General features: G+C 41.5%; 1 protein-coding gene across 3 annotated transcripts; it reads left to right on the top strand.

Moving 5' to 3' along the window:
* Positions 1 to 554: 554 nt before the first annotated feature.
* Ccnj (cyclin J) lies at positions 555 to 21281 on the top strand. Of its 3 annotated transcripts, none has more exons than XM_042689609.1 (6): positions 555 to 683; positions 1174 to 1283; positions 7634 to 7844; positions 17222 to 17521; positions 17645 to 17768; positions 18309 to 21281. In XM_042689609.1, exons 2-6 carry the CDS (start codon positions 1215 to 1217, stop codon positions 18718 to 18720), a joined length of 1116 nt encoding a protein of 371 aa, XP_042545543.1. In that variant the 5' UTR covers positions 555 to 683; positions 1174 to 1214; the 3' UTR covers positions 18721 to 21281. The 3 variants fall into 3 exon arrangements, with proteins under 3 accessions (XP_042545543.1, XP_042545542.1, XP_042545541.1); XM_042689608.1 differs by having other exon boundaries at positions 17642 to 17768; XM_042689607.1 differs by having other exon boundaries at positions 17609 to 17768.
* The last annotated feature ends 1567 nt before the right edge of the window (positions 21282 to 22848 follow it).

The raw sequence follows: 22848 nt of genomic DNA, 5'->3' as shown, positions 1-22848 counted from the left end.
AGAATTTCACGAGTCTTTGGGGCTGCGGAAGCATCTAAAGCCTATTTGGAAGTCCTGGCCATCCCACAGCGCAGAACCTAGGAAAGTGTGGGGTTGTTGAAATGTTTGAATAATGCAGATCGAATCCATGCTTGTGAAGGGTTTTACCAGTAAGGCCTCTGCAGGCGCCAAGGAGCCATCCAAGTTCCACAGCAGGTGAGTGGCCCGCTCAGATCTAGTGATCAACGTTGTTACACTTTCCTCGTGCTCTCTCCCGACCTTGGCCGACCCGCAAGCCGACGACGCGGTAGGTGCGGGCCAGGCCCCCCGCGGCCAGAGCACCAGGCACCAGGCCGCGGTGGAGAGGGGTGGGGGGGAATGCAAGCCAGGGCCCCAGACTGGGGCCGCCGAGCCCCGAGCAGCCACCCGGCGCCGCACCTGGACTCGGCCCGGCCGCCGATTGGACGGCCCGAGGCGACCCCGCTGTATCGCGAGACGAGATTGGCAGCGCCGGGCAGCATGTGTCCCCGCGCTGGCTTTGTACGCCGAGCCGCCTGCCGGTCCTTTAACAATGGGCGGCGCGAGCGCCCCGGCGCTGGGCCCGAGCTGAGGCCCGGGCTTCGCGGCCGACTGTCCGCAGCATGAGCGGGGCCGGCGCTCCCCGCACGCCGGCGGGACTGGGGCTGTGAGGGCCGTGGTTCCGGGTAAGGCCGCCGCCGTAGGGCCGGGCGGGCTGGGCCGGGCGCGGGCACCGGAGCGCCGGGGCGAGGCGCGGAGCCCGGACGGCCCGGCCTTTTGTTCCCCTCCTGGGGCCGCGCGGTGCTCAGATCCCGGGAGCCACGAGCCGGCCGCTGCCGTGGGGACCCAGAGTCGGGCGGGGGTTCGCCCTCGGGCTGCTCGCTGGACGCTTTGCACCCCGGCGGAGCGGACCCCGCTCCCGGAACCCAGGGCTCCGGGGACCCGGGGCCGCGCGTGGATCCCTTCTCGCCCTGTCTCTGGAGGGGCCGTTCCCCAAATGAGCGCCCTCCCCCGGGTGGGGAACTGCGGGCCCTGGGGTGGGCGCCGGGCTCGGCACGGAGCCGGGGAGAAGGAACAGCTCCCGGGTGGCGGCGGTCACACCCCTCGGGGAGGGGGCGCCGGGGGTCGTGGGGAGGCCGCGGCCGTGACCGCGTCTGGCCGGGGCGTGTCTCGCAGGCTGAAGCTGCCGCGTCTGGCCGGGCGCGCCGCCGGGTTCCATGGAGCTGGAGGGGCAGTGGTGGCGAGGACAGCTGGCTGCCGACATTCACCAAGCTCTTCGGTACAAGGTAAGACGCCCGACCCTCGCACGCTGTGGGAAGGTCGGCGCCTGGCCCAGGCCGGCCAGGTTCTTTACGCATCACCTTTGAGGCCAGAGAAAGAGATTGTGCTTATTCGCTCACAGATAATTCCTTCGTTCTCTCCCTGGGCTCTAATCAGAAGAACCTGCGAGTTAAATGGGGGGGGGGGGGGTGAGGAGGTGGTGATGGGTAGGGGTGGTAGTTTCGAGGGGGACTGTGGAAAGGGACATGGACATTCTGCTGTTCTGTTTGAAAGGGGGACCAGGGATTTGATCTTGTGTTTAAACATGGATGTTTATGCTAAAGTTTTAAAGTTTGTATGTCTACACTTGCTACCTATATAGCTCTCTTATAAGTCGCATTTGTACATAACTAAAATCCCCAGCCTGTGCACTAACTTCTTTAGAGATTTTGGACCTGTTAATTTGCCCGGCGGTAAAATGAGGAATAGTACTAATAGCATGTAGTGTCTGTGGAATGATTGAGAAGTTTAAGTGGGCTTAGAACAGGCCGGGTGTATGATAAGCACTAAATGTTGACTGCTATTACTTGCCCCCTAAGATTTGTGGCTGGGAAGAAAGCCTTAAGATGGAAGGATACCCATTCATATAAAGGACAGAATGTAAATATTTTTTTAAATACACTTTTCTTTCACAAAGTCCGTATTGTTGCTCTTAAGTGAGACAGATTAATGGGCCAGTTCTGCTTTAATAACCTACAGAAAAGAAAGGTCCAAAGGATCTCTAGCTTAACTCAGTTTCACCTTGGCTTAAAAGAACTATTCAATGTAGAAAATCGAGAAAGAAACAAAGCAGCTGTCTTGATAGAGTCGATTCTGGCCTTTTAGTGTTTATTCTGGGATGATAGTAAACATATATCGAGTTGCTGACAAATAGTTTGGAATATCCAATTCTGAGTTAAGTTAGACTTGTGCTTTTTTCTAAAGCTTGAGATTTCTAAATGCTATGTCCAGATACAATTTTGATGTTTGTTTACTTGAGAGATGCAGTCTTTTAGTTTGAAGTGTTCTTTTCTAAGTGTTAGGCCTTTTATCATTCTAGTATGTGGTGAAATTAATTACTAAGATAGAAAGTATATGTTTAATGTTTTGTTTTGGGGGCTGGGGCTAGGGCTTGAGTTTGGAGCTTGGGCACCATCTCTGAGCTTTTTTGCTCAACAATAGCACTCTGCCACTTGAACCCATAGTTCCACTTCCACCTTTTTGATAATTAATTAGAAATAAGAGTCTTACAGACCTTCCTACTTGGCTTTAAACCATGATCCTCAGGTCGTAGCCTCCTGAGTAGGTAGGATTATAGGCATGAACCACTAACACTCTGCAAGAAAGTATTTTGAATTCAGGGCAATAAAGTGCTCTACAACTTTAGCCATGCTCCTAGGCTGACTGAATGTTAGTGAGCTCTATCATTTCCAGTTCTTGTACTTTAGTGTAATTTAAATCATGAGTATTTGAATTAATTTTGTTCAGTGAGCTTAGGAGTAGACTTTTAAAAAATACCTGATTTGAGTTGGGCACGGGTGGCTCATGCCTGTAATCCTAGCTACTCAGGAGGCTGAAATCTGAGGATCACAGTTCAAAGCCAGCCCAGGCAGGAAAGTCTGTGAGACTCTTATCTCTAATAAGCCACCAGAAAACCAGAAGTGGCACTGTAGCTCAAGTGGTAGAGCACTTGCCTTGAGCTAAAGAGCTGAGGAATAGCACCCAGGCCCAGAGTTCAAGCTCCATGACAGACAAACAAAAAAAACACCTGATTTGCAAAATGCTTTTATGTATTCGATCTAAAAAATCCAAGAAATAAGACCAGCTGCACTCAAGTTATTAACTGTCAGAATGGTTCAGGATCTGAAAGATCTGGAAGGCTGTCTTGGGCTACCTGTGACAGCTTATCCTAGGTTGACTTTATGCTTTTTCTAAGCACTGTGTAGCCAGTGTTCATGGTTTGACACATTGGCCACACTTTTACGAAGAATTGACATTAACAAGTAGAACTTGAAGAACTGGAGAGACCACTAATTGTTGTATAGTGAAGTCCAGGAAGTTAAAATGAACTTTTCTCATGGAAAAGATACGCTAATTCCCAGTTATTAATTGGCGATTTAGTTGTTTAATTGCTTGTTTATCCAACATGTTGAATATGTGTGGTTGGTGCTATATCAGCTGTGGAAGCAGTAACTGCGTGACACAAACAGGTTTCCTTCATAGAATCCCTTTTAAAAAAAAAGTGAGTTTATATCTTCCTTTGAGCAGTTGCCATTTGGATGTTGTGGATGGTCTGTTTAGTAGTAGACTGATGGGGGTTTGGGAGAAAAAGTGTGACTGGCAGCATTGTGTCTGTAGGAAAGAGTGAAAATACAGTGAATGAAATCTTCTGCAACCACAAAGCCAGCCATACTGTTTTTTATAAAGAACAATTTGGGCTGGGAAGGTGGCTCAGTGGTAGAGCGCTTGCCTTGCATGCATGAGGCCCTGGGTTCGATTCCTCAGCACCACATAAGCAAAAAGAAAAAAGCCGGAAGTGGCACTGTGGCTCAAGTGGTAGAGTGCTAGCCTTGAGCTGAAGAGCTGAGGGACAGCGCCCAGACCCAGAGTTCAGACCCCACGACTGGACCCCAAAAAAAGAACAATTTAACACTCAATGCCTACAAAGCAGCTTTTGCCTTAAAAGCGTGTGTGTGTGTGTGTGTGTGTGTGTGTGTGTGTGTGTGTGTGTGTGTGTGTGTGTGTGTGTGTGTTAGGGTGGGGGTGATTGTGGGCTTTGAATTCAGGGCCTTACACTTGCTTGAATGGAGCCATACCTCCAACCCTGTTTGTTTGCAGGGGAGAGTCGGGGTTGATGGGTTATTTTTTTTAACTGTATTTTTTTTTGTCTTTTCTTTTTTGGTACTGGGGATCGAACCCAGGACGTTGCACTTGCTAGGCAAGCGCTTTGCCACTGAGCTACATCCCAGCCCTGATGGGTTATTTTTAAGGTAGTGTCTTACAAACTTTTCTGCCCCCAGCTATCCTCAAACTGTGATCCTTATGTTCTCAGCTTCTCAGGTAGCTGGGACTACCGGCAGAAGCCACCAGGTCCAGACTTCCTTTTCATTCGTCTCAACATTTTGCTTCATGTGCCAATTTTATAGTATTGGAAAGTATTTTTAATAGCTCTCTTGATCAAACGGGAACAAATTTTAGCCTTGGTTAAAACATTGAAGAAGCTGGGTGCCAGTGGTTCGTGCTTTGTAATCCTAACTACTCAGGAAGCTGAAATCTGAGGATTGTTGTTCAAAGCCAGCTGAGTAGGAAAGTCTCTGAGATTCTTACTTCCAGTTAATCACTGGGGAAAGAAAAGTGTTAGTGGAGCTGTGGCTCGAGTGGTAAAGTGTTAGCCTTGAGCAAAAGAGTTCAGACCCAAAGTTCAAGCTCCAGGACCAGTGAAAGAAAGAGGGGGGGGGGGAGAAAGAGGGGGGGGGGGTAGAAGAAAGAAGGAAGGAAGGAAGGAAAGAAAAAAGGAAAAATGTTAAAGTAGATATCTTACAGACTTGTACTTACACTTAGTATTTTTTCTAGGTCTTTATTTCACCTTGGCTGGAGAATTGCTCTGTTCGGGGATGATGGCATTTAGAATGTTGAGCCAGTGAGGACTTGAGACTGGAGATGATGCATTTGGGCTTTTCTGTACTTTGGTCTTTTGAGATCCTGAGAAGCAAGTAGGAGTAAGAGTGTTCATTTCTAGGAAATTGTTAATACATAGCAGAAGGAACTTGTAGGCTGAGAAAAACATACTTACTTCTCATGTTGCATAGTATAGTAACTGGACAAAGACAACAAACTCTTAACAGTCATCTGGTTGTACTTTATCATTTATAAAGATGAAGCCAGGTGCCAGTAGCTCATATCTATAATCTTAGCTACTCAGGAAGCTGAGACCTGACCTGAAGGATTGTTGTTCAAAGCCAGCCTGGGAAGAAATATACAAGAAATATCCAAAGAAAATATCCTTTTCAATTAGCCTGAAAAATAAGTTAGGATAGAGATGTAGCTCAAATGTTACAACAACATCCATAATCAAGAAAGCCGAGGAAAGCTTGAGACCCTGAGTTCAAGCCAAGTTCATATTCAGACTTCTTTTCCAGAGCACCTACTCTTGCTTTGTTTTTTTCCCAACTCCTTTCCCTCTGAGCTCTGTTAGATCTTCTTCCTCAGCATCCTAGTAGTACTGTGATTATTGTATTTTAATAATCTTTGTGTTTTAATTCACCTGCTAACCAGAAGCTTGAGACTAGTTTTATAGTGTTAACAATGTCCCAGAGGCAGAAACAACTCTGCCTGTGGGCAGATAAATGAATGGGTAAACAGAATATGAGACAGACAGACAGATAGATACATAGATACATAGCGATAGGCAAACAGACAGACAAGCGATTCCGGCTATAAAAGAAATTCTTGCCTGCCGCTGGTGGCTCACACTTATAATCCCAGCTTCTCAGTAGGCTGAGATCTGAGGACTGCAGTTGGAAGCCAGCCTGGGCAGGAAAGTCCATGAGACTCTTATCCCAACCACCAGAAAACTGGAAGTGTTGCTTTGCCTCAAAGTGGTAGAACACTTGCCTTGAGCTTAAGAGCTCAGGAACAGTGCCCACACATTGACCCCACCCCCACCCCAATTTTTTTTTGATATATGGTAAGTAGACAAACCTTGACACAAAGGACTATTACTATATGTTAATAATGGATGTAGTGTACAGGTATCAGTTCAAGTCCCTACTTAAGGTTCTTTAGGGTATATATGTAAAAGTAGAATTGTTGGGTCATAGAGTAGTTCTTTGTTTAATTTTTTGAGGAACTGCTATACCATTGTCTGCAGTCATTGCACCATTTTATATTATCACCAGTAATGCACAAGGATTCCAGATTTTCATGTTTTTGCTGACACTTGTTTTCTTTTTTAAATAATAGGGGTATGAAATAGTATCTCATCATACTGATTTTGATTTGCAATTTCTTAATGATTATTGATGTTGAACATCTTTTCATGTGCTTCTTAGCCATTTGAACATCTTTGGAGAATTGTTTGTGTATTCAAGATTATTTTTAAAATGGGGTTATTATTGTTCAATTGTTTTGTATTGTTCAATTTTTGTGCTAGCCTGGGTCTTGAACTCAGGGCCTAGACACCACTCCTGAGCTCTTTTACTCAACTAGTGCTCCACTTTGATGGTTAACTGGAAATAAGAGGCTCACATACTTTTTTGCCTGGGCCGGCTTTGAACCATGATCTTCAGATCTCAGCCTCCTGAGTGGTCACTGGCTCTCAGTCCAGGAAATCTGTATATAATTTTGAAAGAGCTGGAACCCAGTTGTCCAGTGCTTGCCTATCATGCATAATGCCCTTGGTTCACTCCTAGCTCAAGTAAATGAGCAATGTTAACCCCAAAAAAAGCTTAAATATAATTTAGATATTAATCCTTCATTAGATTTATGATTTGTAAATTGTTCTCTCATTAAGTGAGGTACTTTTCTTCACTCTGTTGTAATGCCTTTCAGTATTTATCTTTTTTCTTTATTTTTTGTGCCTTTTATTTCATTTGTGTTTTTGATACCATATCTATGTTACTTCTTTCTATTGTGGTACCTGTTGGATTTCATTTCAGTATTATGCTGCTCTTACAAAATGAATTTAAAGTTTTCCATCTTTTCTCTGTGCTCTTGAAACCTTTTAATACTATAGAATTTTTCCAGTATTCTAAAATTGAGCTAGTATAATGTGTTTCTGATATTTAATATTGATGGTTAAATTTTTGGGTGTATAAAAGGATGATGGCAAAGCTAAAGTCATAAAACTGCCAATGGGAAACACAGAAGATGCTAATGGATGTGTGCAGCTCTCCAAATTGCTGCCAATATACTGTAGTATATATACAACATATCTTATCTCTTACCTATATCCAAAAGCTTGAGCTTCCTGGAGCAGGGCATATTTCAGTAGTGTGGTTGGTTTTTTAAGGACATTATTCTGAGAAAACCCAATAGAGAAGGTAAGGATTCTCTTACTAAAAGTCTTTGTAGAATACATCCATTCCAAAGCAAGAAACACAATTGTTCACATTATAATTATTTATTTTATATGGTTACGAATAAGGAGAAATGGTTTAGGCTAATTTTTAAATGTGGATTGTTATCCTCCCACTCAGCTTTTTCATTTCTGTGTCTTCAACAAAAGTGTGTTTTGAGTACTTGTAACATTAATAATGTTGGAAAAACAATAACTCTTTGTATTGTGGTAATAATTCTACAGGTTGTGTTAGACTAAATGTGGTTGTTCTTGATTTAGGAGCTGAAGTTGCCCTCCTACAAAGGCCAGTCCCCTCAGCTAAGTCTCAGGAGGTACTTTGCTGACTTGATTGCCATAGTGAGCAATCGCTTCACACTCTGCCCTTCTGCCCGACATCTTGCTGTCTATCTACTGGACCTATTTATGGATCGCTATGACATCTCTATCCAGCAGCTACATTTAGTTGCACTATCCTGTCTTCTCCTAGCAAGTAAGTATTAATTTGATCTATAAGACTAGAATCTCGGGCTGGGAAGGTGGCTCAGTGGTAGAGCACTTGCCTTGCATGCTCGAGGCCCTGGGTTCGATTCCTCAGCACCACATAAGCAAAAAGAAAAAAAAAAGCCGGAAGTGGCGCTGTGGCTCAAGTGGTAGAGCGCTAGCCTTGAGCTGGAGAGCTGAGGGACAGCACCCAGGCCCAGAGTTCAGGCCCCACGACCAGACCCCAAAAAAAAAAAAAAAAAGACTAGAATCTCTATTGTTTATATGATAAAATAAAGTTATGTAGAACTTTGAATTTTCAATTACCAAATCTCATTCATTCCAGTTATTATCCCTATCAAGAAGTTTATGTTGAAAATACATCTTGGCACAATAATTATCAATTAGGCATTTAAGAATAGTTCTGGAACTGGGTGTTCATACCTTATTCCTAGCTAGTGAGCAGACTGAGTTCTGAGGATCATGGTTCAAAGTAACCCAAGCAGGAAAGTCTGTGGGACCTTTTTCTCTAATAAACTACCAAAAAAGCTGGAAGTGGAACTGTGGCTTAAATGGTAGAGAGCTAGCCTTGAACAAAGGAAGCTCAGAGATAGAAACCAGGCCTAGAGCTCAAGTCCCAGGACTGGCACACACACAAAAATAAAAAGTTCTCAAGTAATTTAAAGACATGTACCCAAATCCTACATTCTGAAGATTCTGATAGTAATATGAATTCTAGGCTGCTACAGATCTACTGAGTCAGATTCTACATAATAGAACCTGGCTGTTTATTAACGTTTTTAAATTTCCAAAGGTGATTTCTATATACCTTTTCAGTTGAGAACCACTCTTTCAAATCAGCAGTTCACAACTGAGAACAATTTTGTCCCACAGGGCATACTTCATCAGTAAGAGGAGACACTTTTGTTGGGGGTGGGGGGTGGAGTTGCTGTTAAACACCCTGTGGTAAAAAGGACAGGTTCCTGGAACAAACAATTCCCTGGCTCAAAACATCCTTGGAGATAAAATTGATAAACTCTTGGCTTAAAGGTGCCATACTCTGGCTGGGAAGGTGGCTCAGTGGTAGAGTGCTTGTCTTGCATGCATGAATCCCTGGGTTCGATTCCTTAGCACCACAGAAGCAGAAAATGCCGTAAGTGGTGCTGTGGCTCAAGTGGTAGAGCGCTAGCCTTGAGCTGAAGAGTTGATGGACAGCACCCAGGCCCAGAGTTCAGGCCCCATGAGCGACAAAAAAAAGAAAAGAAAAGGAAAGGAAAAAAAAATGCCACGCTCTTATTTTGTTAGAATACTTTATAGTTCCACAAAATAAATTAGCTTAATTTGTTGAAAGTTCATGAGCAACTTTTGCAAATGGGAAAGCCTTTTCTTGTGCTGCAAGATAGAATCTAACAAAGCCAGGTGCTAGTGTCTCAGGCTTGTAATCCTAACTACTCAGGAGGCTAAGATCTGATAGTGAACCACTATCTAAAAGATAGTGGTTCAAAGCCTGCATGGCCAGCAAAGTCTGAGATTTACTTCTAATAATAACCTGACTTGATGTCAAGTGTGGAACATGCTACTAGACCTTTTGGTGTCTCTTTCTCTTAACATCCTGTGGATCATTTCATTGCTTGCTAATGCCCATGCCCACACTGAAGAGTTGGGGTCAAGTAAGGAATTGAAATGGAAGTTTTCTTTTGGCAATGTGAAAAGATTATATTCAGTATTGAAATTGAATGGATAAAGTTGCTTCTATACTGACTCTGTTATTACAATAGAAAGTTAAACCCTATTTTAAAGTAGTCTTTTGACATGTCAACCACCTTACCTGTGCCCCTCACTAAGTGGGTTGGCACAGTATGATTACAAAAACTTTTCCATAATGTGTCACTAGAGTTCTTTCTAAATCTAAATACAGTCATACATGGTAAAATTTCTGATACTAATCTCTTCTTTTTCTTTTTCTTTTTTGTCAGTCTTGGAGTTTTGAACTCTGGGCCTGGGCGCTGTCCCTCAGCTCTTCAGTTCAAGGCTCGCACTCTACCACTTGAGCCACAGCGCCATTTCCAGTTTTCTGGGTGATTAATTGGAGATAAGAGTCTCACAGACTTTCCTGTCCAGGCTGGCTTTGAACCTCGATCCTCAGATCTCAGCCTCTTGAGTAGCTAGGATTAAAGACGTGAGCTACTGGCACTGGCACTAATCTTTTCTGACCCTTATTCTTCCTATGAATTAATGACCTCAGCCACTTAATTTTGAATGTCCTTTTGCAAGTTAAGGTTTCTTTTATGTAGGACAGACTGAGTGTAAATAAAACACAACCACAGTGATGACTTGCCATTGTTGTATGTGTAGGTTTAGATAGAACCTGCTTATGTAGCATTTGGAACCTTTTATCTGGACCTAGCCACCATTCCAGTCTCATGTAAACCTTGAGCCAGATTCTTAGCAGAGGACTGTCTTGTCCTAGCTACATTTCCCCTTTCATCAGTTGTCCTCTAAGATCGAGACATCTCCTGTTTCCCTCCCCTTTCAGAAGACAGAGGTAATACTTAAATATTTATAATTAACCTTATTTAACTTTTAATTAAAGTTTCGTGCTCCTAGGTAATCACATGTACAATGCTGTATGTATTTTATCACTGGCTGTGAAGCCATTTGGGGTTTAATTATTTGCTTAAGATTGGAAAAACTCATACTTGACAGGTGAGCTATATGAGAATCCACAAATAAAACTGCTTTAACCCACAGAATGTTGGTTAAATTCGTGAAAAGTCATTTTTGACCTGCTGTGGCTGTTACTGTCATTTTGAAGTCTCATTTGCTCATCCTGCAGTTCTTAAAGTGTTGTGAGCCAAGTGGGAGGCTCATCTTGGTGGACTTAAAATGATGGGTGATGCTTATGTAGCTCATAGACTAACTTAAGTTACCGAATGAAATTTATCCATACAGAAGTGATTTGGGGGGCTGGGAAGGTGGCTCAGTGGTAGAGTACTTGCCTTGCATGCCTGAGGCCCTGGATTCGATTCCTCAGTACCACATAAGCAAAAAGCCAGAAGTGGTGCTGTGGCTCAAGTGGTAGAGCGCTAGCCTTGAGCTGAAGAGCTGAGGGACAGCGCCCAGGCCCAGAGTTCAGGCCCCACGACCGGACCCAAAAAAAAAAAAAAAAGAAGTGACTTGAGTTTACTAAACTGGTTACTCATCAGTTACCTGTCATTCTTAAAATTCACGAGGACTGTCTTAGTTAATAAGAATTTTGAGTTGAGCCAAGCGTCTGTGGCTCACGCCTGTAATCCTATCTATTCAGGAGGCTGAGATCTGAGGATCAAGGTTCAAAGCCAGCCCTGGCAGGAAAGTCCTTGAGACTCTTATCTCCAATTAACCACCAGAAAACCAGACATGGTGCTGTGGCTTAAAGCGCTAGAGCGCTAGCCTTGAGCTGAAGAGCTCAAGGACAGCGCCTAGGCCCAGAGTTCAAGACCCACGACTGACAAAACAAACAAAACAAAAAACAAAAACCAGAATTTTGAGTTGAGCATGGCACATGCCTATTGTGCCTCCTACTTGGAAGACTGAAACAGGTAGATTACATTAGTTTAAAACCATCTAGACAACATAATGAGACCTTGCTCAAAAAAGAAAAGCAAAAGAATCTTGCCCACTATGTAGTACTTGCCATAGGTGCTATGGAGTTTACACTGTCTACAGATCTAGAGGAAAGGTACTTTTGTTTTTGTGCTAACTTATGTTGGTTGAAATGGAGTTTTCACTTCTTGTGTTTAAATTACATGTTACATTTAAGGTCATGATACATTTGCTTTCTTAAGGATTATTGGCTTAAAGAAATTGTAATATGCAGCAGGGTTTTTGTGATTGGTTTTATTTTAAATTTTTTATCGTCTAGAAACTAGGCTTTAGAATCAGTACTTGCTGTGGTTCAAATGTGAATCCTTTTTCACCTATTGATGAAAGTGCTGGATTTCTCCTCCCTTTTGCTGACACACATGACCCCTTTTTCCTGTGAGAGAACAATTCTGGTGTTTCAGACATGTACTCATCCTTTGGCCACACTGGGTTATTAAACTCAGGGCCTTTTGTTTGTTGGGCAGACACTCTACCACTTCAGCCAACCTCTTCCAGCCCCTTTTGCTTTTTAGTTATTTTTCAGTTTAGGGTCTTATGTTTTTTACTTAGGATAGCCTAGACTCTCTTACTCTTACGTAAGCTTCCTGTGTGAGTGTGATGACAGTGTGACCGCCACATACAGCTCTTTCATTGAAATAGTGTCTCACTAACTTCCTTGGCTAGCCTCAAATCATAATCTTCCAACATCTCTGCCTTCCATATAGCTGGCATTATAGTCATGAGTCACACTTCTGGCCTTTTAAAAAATTATTCTTAGCATAAATTAATTATACCAAAAGAGTGTCATTGTAATTTTTCCATAGCATTTGTTTACATTTCCATCATCTTACATTTGGATACCTGTGGTGTATCTCCAGTTAGGTATCATAAACATTCAAATACTGCTCCTATATTTGCATAATTGAAAGTTGTTTGCCCCTCCCCTCAGTTTGGGGATGGTATCTTCTAGTATGATAATGAAGAAGAACTTCTAGCTGATAGGATCAGGTAATAGTTGGATTTCAGTTATATTAAAGGTTGGGAATTGTAGATAATGTTGGCCAGAAACTGACCACAGCCAGTAAGTTCCAGGGGTAAAACATAGCTTCTTGAAGTGTATATTTATAATCTATAAACTTTAGTCTGGCTCCATATCCCAAAAGTTCTGGCTTATTCTAAAATGGACCCAATTTGTGCAGGACTATACATATTCTAGCTCTTTCTTCCCTTGGCTTCTGTGACTACCATTAAACTAACAGAAAATTTGCAGCAGTCTTGGAAATGAGACTTCTGATAGTATGTTCAAGGTCTTGTATAACCAAGAAATGACCTTGACATTAAGATGAAAGCAAATTTAAAAATCATAGGATTTTAGAGACACGATTCATTACAAATGCTTGTTTTTCCTTGTTTACTGGTGCTGGGTTAGCAAAATTTTATACTGTATTATCTGTTAGGTGAAAATATGACATTTTAGTTTTGATTTAGATTTTAATTTTTAATGAGCTGTTTTTTTTCCTTTTCTTGTTCTTTACCCAATTAAAAAATTAGACTGATGATCTTAGAAACTTGTGAGGATTCTCAGCATATATTTTCCACTTTAGTAATGAAAGAATAGAATGAGCCAGGTGCTGGTGCCTCACGCCTGTAATTCTAGCTACTCAGGAGGCTGAGATCTGAAGGACTGTGGTTCGAAGCCAACCCAGGCAGGAAAGTCCATTAAACTCTTATCTCCAATAAAAGAAAAGGCCAGAAGTGGCACTGTGGTTCAAGTGGTAGAGAACTAGCTTTGAGGACAAAGAGTCTCAGAGACAGTGTCCATGTCCCTAAGTTCAAGTCCCGGGAAAGGCAAAAAAAAAGAAAAGGAGAAGAAGAGAATGTACAGTCAGGTCCTGGTGGCTCACACCTGTAATCCTAGCTACACAGGAGGCTAAATTCAGGAAGATTGCCTTTCAAAACAAGCCAGGGCAGAAAAGCTTTTAAGACCCTATCTTGCAAATAGCCAGTTAGAAATGGGGCTGGAGTTATGGTTCAAGAGAGAGCGCAGGCCTAGCAAACACAATACTGTGAGTTCAGACCCTAATAATGCCCTACCACCAACACACACACACACACACACACACACACACACACACACACACACACACACACACACACACACACACACACACACACACACACACACACACACACACACACACACACACACACACACACACACAATGTGGATTGGTCAAGTTCACAATGGCATCAGGTCCATGTCCTGCAGACTGCAAATCTCTACCACAGACTTAGATTTGCTGCTGGCTTTGAAAATATACTGCTCTCCACGGCTGATCTTAATATATCCTGTTCAAGGAAAGACAACCTAGTGTTTTGTTTCTGTGGTCTCTTAATTCTTTATTTTCTGGGAAGCAGATATAAATTTCCTGTGCTCTTAGTTCCTGTTTGGGCCCTTTATCAATATAATCACATGGTTTTTGGTATTTCCTTTCAATTGAAGAACTGACTTTTTGATGTGCATAGTATTATGAATAAATAAATTTAAAATAACAATAAAAACTATATTCAGAGCAATTAAAAACTATAGACCTTAATGCAGGTACACATTGGTGTTATCACAGTTTTTGAAATCCTTTAATTATTCATGTAGCTGAATATATATATCACTATAAGTAGTGAAAGTCCCAAAAAATTAAACCTACATTAGAATTCTGATTATGGAGTATGCAAGATACTTTTAACTTTGTAAACCCATTCATGTTTATATTAGCTGAATATTTATAGAGAAGGCTGTCATTGTGATAGTTGTCCCAATATAATCTTGTGCAGTACTTTGGTTTAGAAGTGCAGATTTGAGGATTCATAAATCTTCATTTGTGGTACTTTGGTTTAGAAGTGCAGATTTGAGGATTCATAAATCTCTTCATTTGCACTTTCATACTTTAACACAAGTGGTCAGTCTTACCACCTTAATTTGTTGATTGTAGACAATTTTATTTTTAATGTTTAAAGTTTCAGGAAGATAATATGAAACATCCCTGATCCTTGAATTATGGTGACTTAAAGTATATTAGTTTCTTCAAAGGAACTTCAAACATGATATAAATAATGTCATTAATTTTTACAATATTCCTTTGAAGTGTATTGCCAGTTTTGCTGTGCTACACAAACAGCAGGGTGCTTTGAAAGCCTTAATGATTCATCCCAAGGGACTGGACAATATTCCTAGTTCAGTCTTCCTCTGCAGAATTTCACTTTATTATGCAGGAACAATGGTTTCCCTTCCTGTCTCAGTGATGATGCTCTGGCTAACCACTTTAGTGACATGGGTGACATGTGTGCTGTTGGCTGAACATATGAAATTTATCTTTGTGATTTGACTGGGAAGAGCTAGCTAGATTCTTGAAAATCTGAATATGTTTTAGATACAGTATTTACTTAAAGAGTGATTTAGAGCTGGGTGTGGCCCATGCCTGTGCAAACCCAGCTACTTTCTGGGCCTGGGGCAGAAAAATCACACAGGTTCAGGCCAGCCTGGGCAACTTAGACCTTGTGTCAAAATAAAATGAACTGGGGGTATTACAGCGATACAGCATTTGTCTAGAATGTGTCTTAGGCTTGATCTCCAGAAAGCCCTCTGAAAACATGATTTAGTTAGTTTCATAATTTCTCTGGAGCAGTAGCCACCATCTCTACCATTCTTTGGGACAGGATCTTCTGGTAACAGTGACAAAAACTTCTACCCCAGTTGTGGTCCTTGAGCAAAGACCAAGATAGCAGCAGCACTTTTTCACCAACCCCAGTTGAGGACAAGAGAAGCAAACCTCTTTGGCTACTGTCCCGTTGCCCGTACCCTGACCATCTACACTGAGCAGCCTTGGTACCTTACCATTAACTTTGCCAGGCACCTTTGACACAGGCCTGGAATCCTAGCTACTTGGGAGGCTGAGCTTGTTGGGATATTGGCTTGAGGCCAGACCAGGACAGATAATAAGTTCAGGAGATTCCTTCTCAAAGAAGAACTGGGTGTGGTAGTTAGTGGTTATTATCCTAGCTACTGGAAAGCCTATGATAGGTGGATCATATCCAGGCACATACCCTGGCAAGAAGTGAGACCCTATATCTGAAAATAACAGGTAGAAATCAGAGCTGGATGGACTGTGAATATGGCTTAGTGGTAGAGTGCTTGTCTAGCATGCAGGAAGCCCAGGGTTCAATTCTTCAGCACCACAAATACAGAAAAAGCCAGAAGTGGCACTGTAGCTCAAATCGTAGAGTGCTATCCAAGAAGCTTGGGGACAGTGCCCAAGCCTAGAGTTCAAGCCCCAGGCCCAGAAAAAATAAATCAGAGCGAGAGGCATGTCTCAGAGATAAGAGTTCCTTGCTTAGCAAGCACAAGACCTGAGTTCTACCCCCCCCCCCTCCAAAAAAATTTTAATTCTTAGGAAAATTTTGGACAAGGGTAAATGTCATCTATTAATGAGAAATCTGTACTTCTAATATGATTTTAAAATTTTAATTAAAATAGAGCACGCATTGAGAGAAGTCATGCTTGTAACTTCTGTTCTTTCATGGAACAGAGACACAGACACACATGCACAAAGACTTGGATGGCTTTATTGCTTTCTCTGGAATATCTGAACAGTGCTTGATAGTTTGTGTATTTCCTTCAGCTAAAAGTTGTAGAAGTTACCTAATATAAATAAAAAAGTGTTTGCTTGGAAATTGATATTAATCTATAGAAACAGTTTTCTGTGGCTGGACAGGTAATCCTACTCCAGCTTTGCATAGATGAAACCTGTGAATGGGTATTCCCTGAAAAGAAGATAATGCCTTTGAATAATGACCATCCACCTTTCATGTTCTCTTTATTCCTATCTGCTTTGTGAAAGAGGATTTCAAATAGGATAATAAAGTATTTCCTCCATTTTTACAAAGTAGACTTACCTGGGCTTTTGGCGGGTGGTGTGTGTGTCTGTGTGTGTGGATATTGGGGTTAGCTCCTGGGTTGAACTTTTGCTTGGCTTTTTTTCTTGAGGTTAGTGCTCTACTACTTGAGCCACAGGTATACTTCTGGCTTTTTGTTGGTTAATTGGAGCTAAGAATCTCATGGCCTTTTCTACCCAGACTGGCAATCCTTAGATCTCAGTCTCCTGAGTAGCTAGGTTATAGCTGTGAGCCACCAGTACTTGGCTTGGAATTTTCATTTTGAATTCAAAAGAAGAGAGACAGGACTTTTTGTGGAATGATACTTATGTTAGATAATCACTCAGCTTTTTCCCTAAGTTCTTTTATCTGTTACTGAGATTCTGCTGACCATATGCCAAAATAAAATACTTTGGGCTTACCTAATTTATTTCAGATAAAGCTATAACATTAAATTATTAAAACTCTCTCTTCTATTGTAAAATAATCAATTTTCTGTCACCAACTACCACCTGGCCCACAGAAAGAAAACTTTCTGGGAAGAATCAACTGGTGAGATTTGAGTTATTTTTTTAATTAGCACATATGACTGATTATGTTTAAGACCCAAATCAAATGTCCCAAGCATATGTTTTTCAAAGGCTGAGGAAAGGTGAGGGACATTGGTACTAGAGAAGAAAACAAGCAAATGTAGAGACAGCTCTATGGCACAGTCATCATGGAAGGTAGAAGAAAAAATGTCCCTTCATCTAAATCTGATCAGTTAGCCTGCAAATCCCATTTAACTGATCAGACCTCTAATGATCATGTTAACATTTTTCCTTTTCTTACAAGGTAAATTTGAAGAGAAAGAAGATAGCGTGCCTAAGTTGGAGCAGCTTAATAGCCTTGGTTGCATGACCAATATGAACCTGGTATTAACAAAGCAAAATTTGCTACATATGGAACTATTATTATTAGAAACCTTTCAGTGGAACCTCTGCCTTCCTACAGCTGCTCACTTCATTGAGTATTATCTCTCTGAAGCTGTACATGAAACAGATCTTCATGATGGCTGGCCAATGATCTGCTTGGAAAAAACTAAACTCTACATGGCCAAATATGCAGATTACTTCCTTGAAGTGTCCCTGCAAGGTGAGTTTCTGGGAATTCCACTTAAGTGACTTGTGCACTGTGAATCATGTATTCTGTTGCTTAAGTTCATTTTTGGTGTCTCCACAGATTATGCCTTTCTAAATTATGCACCTTCTTTAGTAGCTGCTGCATGTGTGGCTTCTTCGAGGATTATACTTCGTCTTTCTCCAACATGGCCCACAAGACTACATCGCCTTACTGCTTACTCCTGGGATTTCTTAGTGCAGTGTATTGAACGGCTGTTGATGTAAGCCTTTCTTGCCCTGGTGTTTGTAATTCCTCATTAACATTTTTCTTCATGTATAAGGTGCCCTAAAAACAATTCCTCAAAGCCACCAAGCTCTTGGATATTTGGCTTCTGGTAGCTACTTGGTGCCATTAGTAAACCACGGTATGAGCAGTACTCTGTGGCAGGGGACCTTGTTTTGGCTGTTGACCAGTATAAAATGATTCTAGATAGATGAAAGGGAAAAAGTCCTCTTCTAGGTTTCTAGTCCCATAATTCTGAGATCATTGCAGCTAACTCTTTCCCCATTCCTGTTCCTGCATCTTGGACTTTTAGGGGCCATTAGGATATATCTGAAGTGACAGCCGCCACACTTACCATGACCACTGTGCTTATTGTGAACTCATCTCAAAAGCTGGAAGGAACCCCTAAAGCTGCCCACATAGTTCACACCATGGGAAATAGCTTTGGGAGGGTTTGGGGAGGTCTCACTGTTGTGTGGCAGTGTGTGGAATCATCTTCTTGAGTAATGTTATTGTTTCATTTCTCTCCATGTCTCAGTGCTCATGATAATGATGTGAAAGAAGCAAACAAACAGAGAGCACAGTCAGGCCCTCAGTCAGCACAACTAGGCATGTTCCAGACAGCCTCCCAGCCCTCACGGCCAGTTCACTTTCAGCAACCCCAGTATCTCCACCAGACTCATCAGACCTCGCTGCAGTATCGCCATCCTGTATCAGATCAACCAAGCTGTCAGCAGATTGTATCTACCACACACACCTCATCTTACACACTACAGACATGTCCTGGTGGCTTCCAAACTAGTGTTCAGAGCCTTGGGCACATGCAGACTGGTGTTGGGATGTCTCTAGCAATACCAGTAGAAGTTAAACCCTGTCTGAGTGTTTCTTACAACCGGAGTTACCAGATAAATGAACATTACCCTTGTATTACTCCGTGCTTTGAAAGGTGATTGTCTGCAAGTAATAACTGATCCAAACAGGCCTTGCAGCTCTGGGGCAGGCTCTTGTAAACTTCTCTTCAGAAGGAAAGGGATCCAGATAACACCAGACAGAACTCTGCAGGTACCACAGCAGGAAGACTGAATATCCCTGCGTATCACAGCATCATGAGTGTCCTGTTACAGCAAATCCCTGTGTAACAAAAATGTTCAAGCCCTAGCTGACGGTCCCAATATTTCAAAATATTCAATACAGCAGAAATTTTGGACAGACTGCAGATTGCCATTTTCAGATTTGACCTGTGATAGGCTTGGATTCTTGCTTGGATTAGATGTCAAAGACTAGTGTTTATCTATGGACTTGCCAAACCGTTTTTCATGAAGGAAAGTTAACAGTATTACTTTTGAAGACATTTTTAATTCAGTTTTGAGGGTTTTGTTTTTTTTTTACCTGACGTGAATTCCTAAGTTTAAATTCATCTGTGCTATACCAATCTGTGCAGTAAAAAATTGTGTCAGATTATGTAAGTTCCTGTCATAAATAATGTAGGTATCTGGATTTATTTACTAAAATTAGGTGTGGAATAGATCTCTTATCTTGAAATCTTGGTTATATTTGTGTTTTTCCCTAAGTGATCCAACTCACATCTATAGCATGAAAACACATTTAACTCAGGGAGTTTGTACTACTTGGAAACATTTAACTGTAATGCATCATACTTTGGAATGTTAGAGTGTGAACTACCTTTATAACATGCTAAACTATTCCCCTAGGATGTGTTTTCCAATGAGATCATAATATTGTAGCCCAGAATGATTGAAGTGTGGTTCTGTAATTCATGTATAGGTTTGAAGTTGTCAGTGCAATTGAGATTTATAGTCTGATTTGATGTTATTCCTAAAAGAGCTTTTTCAAGGGAAGGAATAGCTAAAATGTGTCCATACTAGAATACAGTCCTGTAGGTTATTCTGGAATGGAGGGCAGCCAGGGTTTACTCAGGTAGTGCTAGCCTAGCACTTGTTATGTGGAAGACAGGTTTGGTAAACAGCCTCCAGCTGGTTGGCCTGAGCAGACAGGGATACTGATTACAAGATTGTAATAGCCACTTTCACTTGGCCCTGCAACTGCCCTGGGACATTTCACTCTGCTGGTGGTGAGTGAAAGCAGCAATAATAGTCATTATAGTAAAGGCAATTTGGGCATAAAGTGTTTGAGAGAATAATAGACATTAAAAAGTTAAAAATGTAATAACTGGTAAATACATCCTTATCTGTGGGAGGAAACAGATTTGGTAGAGGGAAGTTTCTCGTTTAAAAATTAGTGTGTCCATTTGTGTTCTTTTAAAGGTAGCACTTGAATAGAAGGGTCCGCATGGCAGATGTGTGACTACCACAATGTGCATTGAAGACAGACTTGTTACAGAGCTGTGGGTATGCAGCAGGTGATTCCATAATCAAGTCAGTGGCCTTTGTTAAGTAGGGTAGGGCTCAACATAGTAGTGGGGTGATCCAGAGGCTCCAGTGGATGAGTGTGAGGGAGTGGCTTCTGCCAACCTGAATTCTTAGAAGACATGCCTTATCCTTAAAAGGAAAACACTTACGTTTAGAGTATACAGGGCATAATGTGGATTTCATAGCCCAGCAAATGGCACAAAAGCCACTCAGGTAAGAACATTCATGGCAGTTTTTAAACATGAAAATTGTTTTCTGAAAGTCACTTTTCCTCTTTAAAAGGGCTGCTAATTGGATTTTAATCATTCTTAACAAAACTTGAATTACATGGGGGAAAGTAGGTTCAAAAGATAATATCAGCCAGGTGCCAGTGGTTCATGCTTGTAATCCGAGCTACTCAAGAGACTATTTGGAGGATCAAGGTTCAAAACCAGCATTCATGAGACTCCTATCTCCAACAAAAAGCTGGGCCAGATGTACATCGTAAGTTGGTAGAGTGCCAGCCAGAAGTAAGCAAGATGAGCAAGAGAGCAAGGCCCTCATTTCAAGCTCCAGGACCAGCATGAAAAAGAAAAAAAAAAAAGATAATGTTCATTTTCACAAATAGAAGCCAGCAACTTTGAATCCAGTTTTCAGTATTGTAACTACCTCAGTAATGCTATGAATGTAAGATAATTGGGATAAAGATCCTAACTTGAAACAACAATTAGTGCCTGTGGTAATTTAATGTCTTGTCAAATGCTTTTATTGATTGGTTTATATGTCTCTTGTTATAGAAAAATATGCCTTTTTGAAAAGTTTATTAACACTTTTCCAATTTATATTTTAAAAATCTAAAGAACACTGGATTAATTTTTTGAGGGGGGGCTTAGAATATGATAATTGGTTATTGATTACTATTGCTGCATACCCAGGGTAGGATGGTTTTTTTTAAAACATTAGGTTTCAATATAAATACAACTCAACAACTGTTAGATTGGGGAGGGGGGGGAATGTGTAGGGTTTGTTTTGTTTAATTTATTGATTAGTCCTTGAAGATTTTTTTTTTTAATTACTGGACCATCGGATGTGTACTGTGAAGAGATTAATGGTATGTATAAAGGGCTTTACCAAAGTCCACTTAATAGACACTACTCAAGTACAGACTGTAAACCAAAATGTATCAGTGTATGACATAAATTACAAATAGTGAGTATGGTGCTAAAGTCTACACCAATGGAACTAGATGAGTGCTATGCACTTAATTTTAAAATAAACTAGTTTTCACTAAATTGGCCTTGGTGGTTTTGTTTTAAATGCAGTTTGTTCTTTGTAGCTCCATCAAGTCATGTTATTGTATTAGACATGATTATATTTACTCAGGCATCCAGCTGTTGAATATAGCCACAGGGGTGGGACACAGTTGCCCCTTTACGTCCAAGCATGGAAGCCCACAGACTACAATGAACACCACTTTTGCCTTTTGAGCTTAAATTGACTCTTAACAACTGCAGCCTTTGATTTATTATACAATGATGGAAGCTTGAATAAGCATATAATCTTTTTCTTTTGCCAGTCTGGAGGCTTGAGCTCGGCCTGGGCACTGTCCCTGGACTGCGTTTTTGCTCAAGGCTGGCATTCTACCACTTGAGGCACAGTGCCACTTACAGCTTTTTCTGTTTATGTGTACTGAGGACGAACCCAGGGCTTCATGCATGCTAAGCAAGCACTCTACCACTAAATTCATTCCCAGCCAAGCATGTAATCTTATATCTACAAAAGGTAGGGACACAAAATGGCCAAAGAGTTGAGAGAACTGGGTTAACAATCTGTCCGCCTAAATTATTATTTACTACTTAATTCAATTTAAACCTTCCAGATGGGCTTTTGTTTGAAACATAAACCAATACATTTGTACATGTAAGTTATTTCTTGCTCTGGCATAGTGAAAGGTTTAACAATAACCAACCCTCTAATTTATATACAATGTTCTTAAGGGCTGAATTTAAGAAAGCAACAAGCATTCTACATCAGGGCAAGCAGTGATTTGATTTTGAATCCCAAGTAGCAAATTGGAAACAACTGTTTCTTTGTGCATAAAGCAGCCATCTTCATTTTTAAGCAGCTTGCATGTGTAGCTTGATAGATAGGACTAACACACTAGAAGCTATTTGAGTAGCTTAATCCAGAACTCTTTCTTACCATTTTAGTTTAGAACTTGCTTAAGGTCCATCCTTAAGTACCTGAGGCTTAAAGGAAAAAAAAAAAGTTGACAACAAGCTCGGGCTTTGGAAAAGTTTATCTAAGTTTATAAAATTATTAAGGTTGGTGGTATTGGAGAAAATGCATCTCATGACTTTTTCTCTGAGAAAATGAGAGGTCAAATACTCTGCCAAGAATAAAGGTTTAGGGACCTGAGGGTAAAGGCCAAGGTGAACAGAAGAGTTCCTGAAGTCCTGTGTGGTTAGTCTGTGCCATAGTGCTAGCTGTGTGGGAACTTTTTGTCAGTTGTGGGGCTTGAACTCAGGGCCTGGGTACTGTCCCTGAGCTCTTTTGCTCAAAGTTAAGAGCCTTTTTTTTTTTTTTTCAGCTTATGTGGTGCTGAGGAATAGAACCCAGGGCCTCAGGCATGCAAGGCAAGCGCTCTACTACTGAGCCACCTTCCCAGCCCCAGTTAGAGCTTTTTGAATGGTTAGTTGGAGATAAGAG

This window comes from Dipodomys spectabilis, unplaced genomic scaffold, assembly GCF_019054845.1.
Source record: "Dipodomys spectabilis isolate Male_0828 unplaced genomic scaffold, ASM1905484v1 ptg000125l, whole genome shotgun sequence".
Lineage (NCBI taxonomy): Eukaryota > Metazoa > Chordata > Mammalia > Rodentia > Heteromyidae > Dipodomys > Dipodomys spectabilis.
Note: the sequence above shows the minus strand (reverse complement) of the source record. Positions and strands in the feature narration are given on the sequence as shown.

Excerpts from the sequence above, each read along its gene's own strand:
- Ccnj (XM_042689607.1), top strand. The coding sequence starts at position 1,215 with ATGGAGCTGGAGGGGCAGTGGTGGCGAGGACAGCTGGCTGCCGACATT. Across the intron at positions 17,522-17,608 it reads CCTTGAAGTGTCCCTGCAAG|ATTATGCCTTTCTAAATTAT; the intron begins GTGAGTTTCTGG and ends GTGTCTCCACAG. Across the intron at positions 17,769-18,308 it reads TGTATTGAACGGCTGTTGAT|TGCTCATGATAATGATGTGA; the intron begins GTAAGCCTTTCT and ends TCCATGTCTCAG.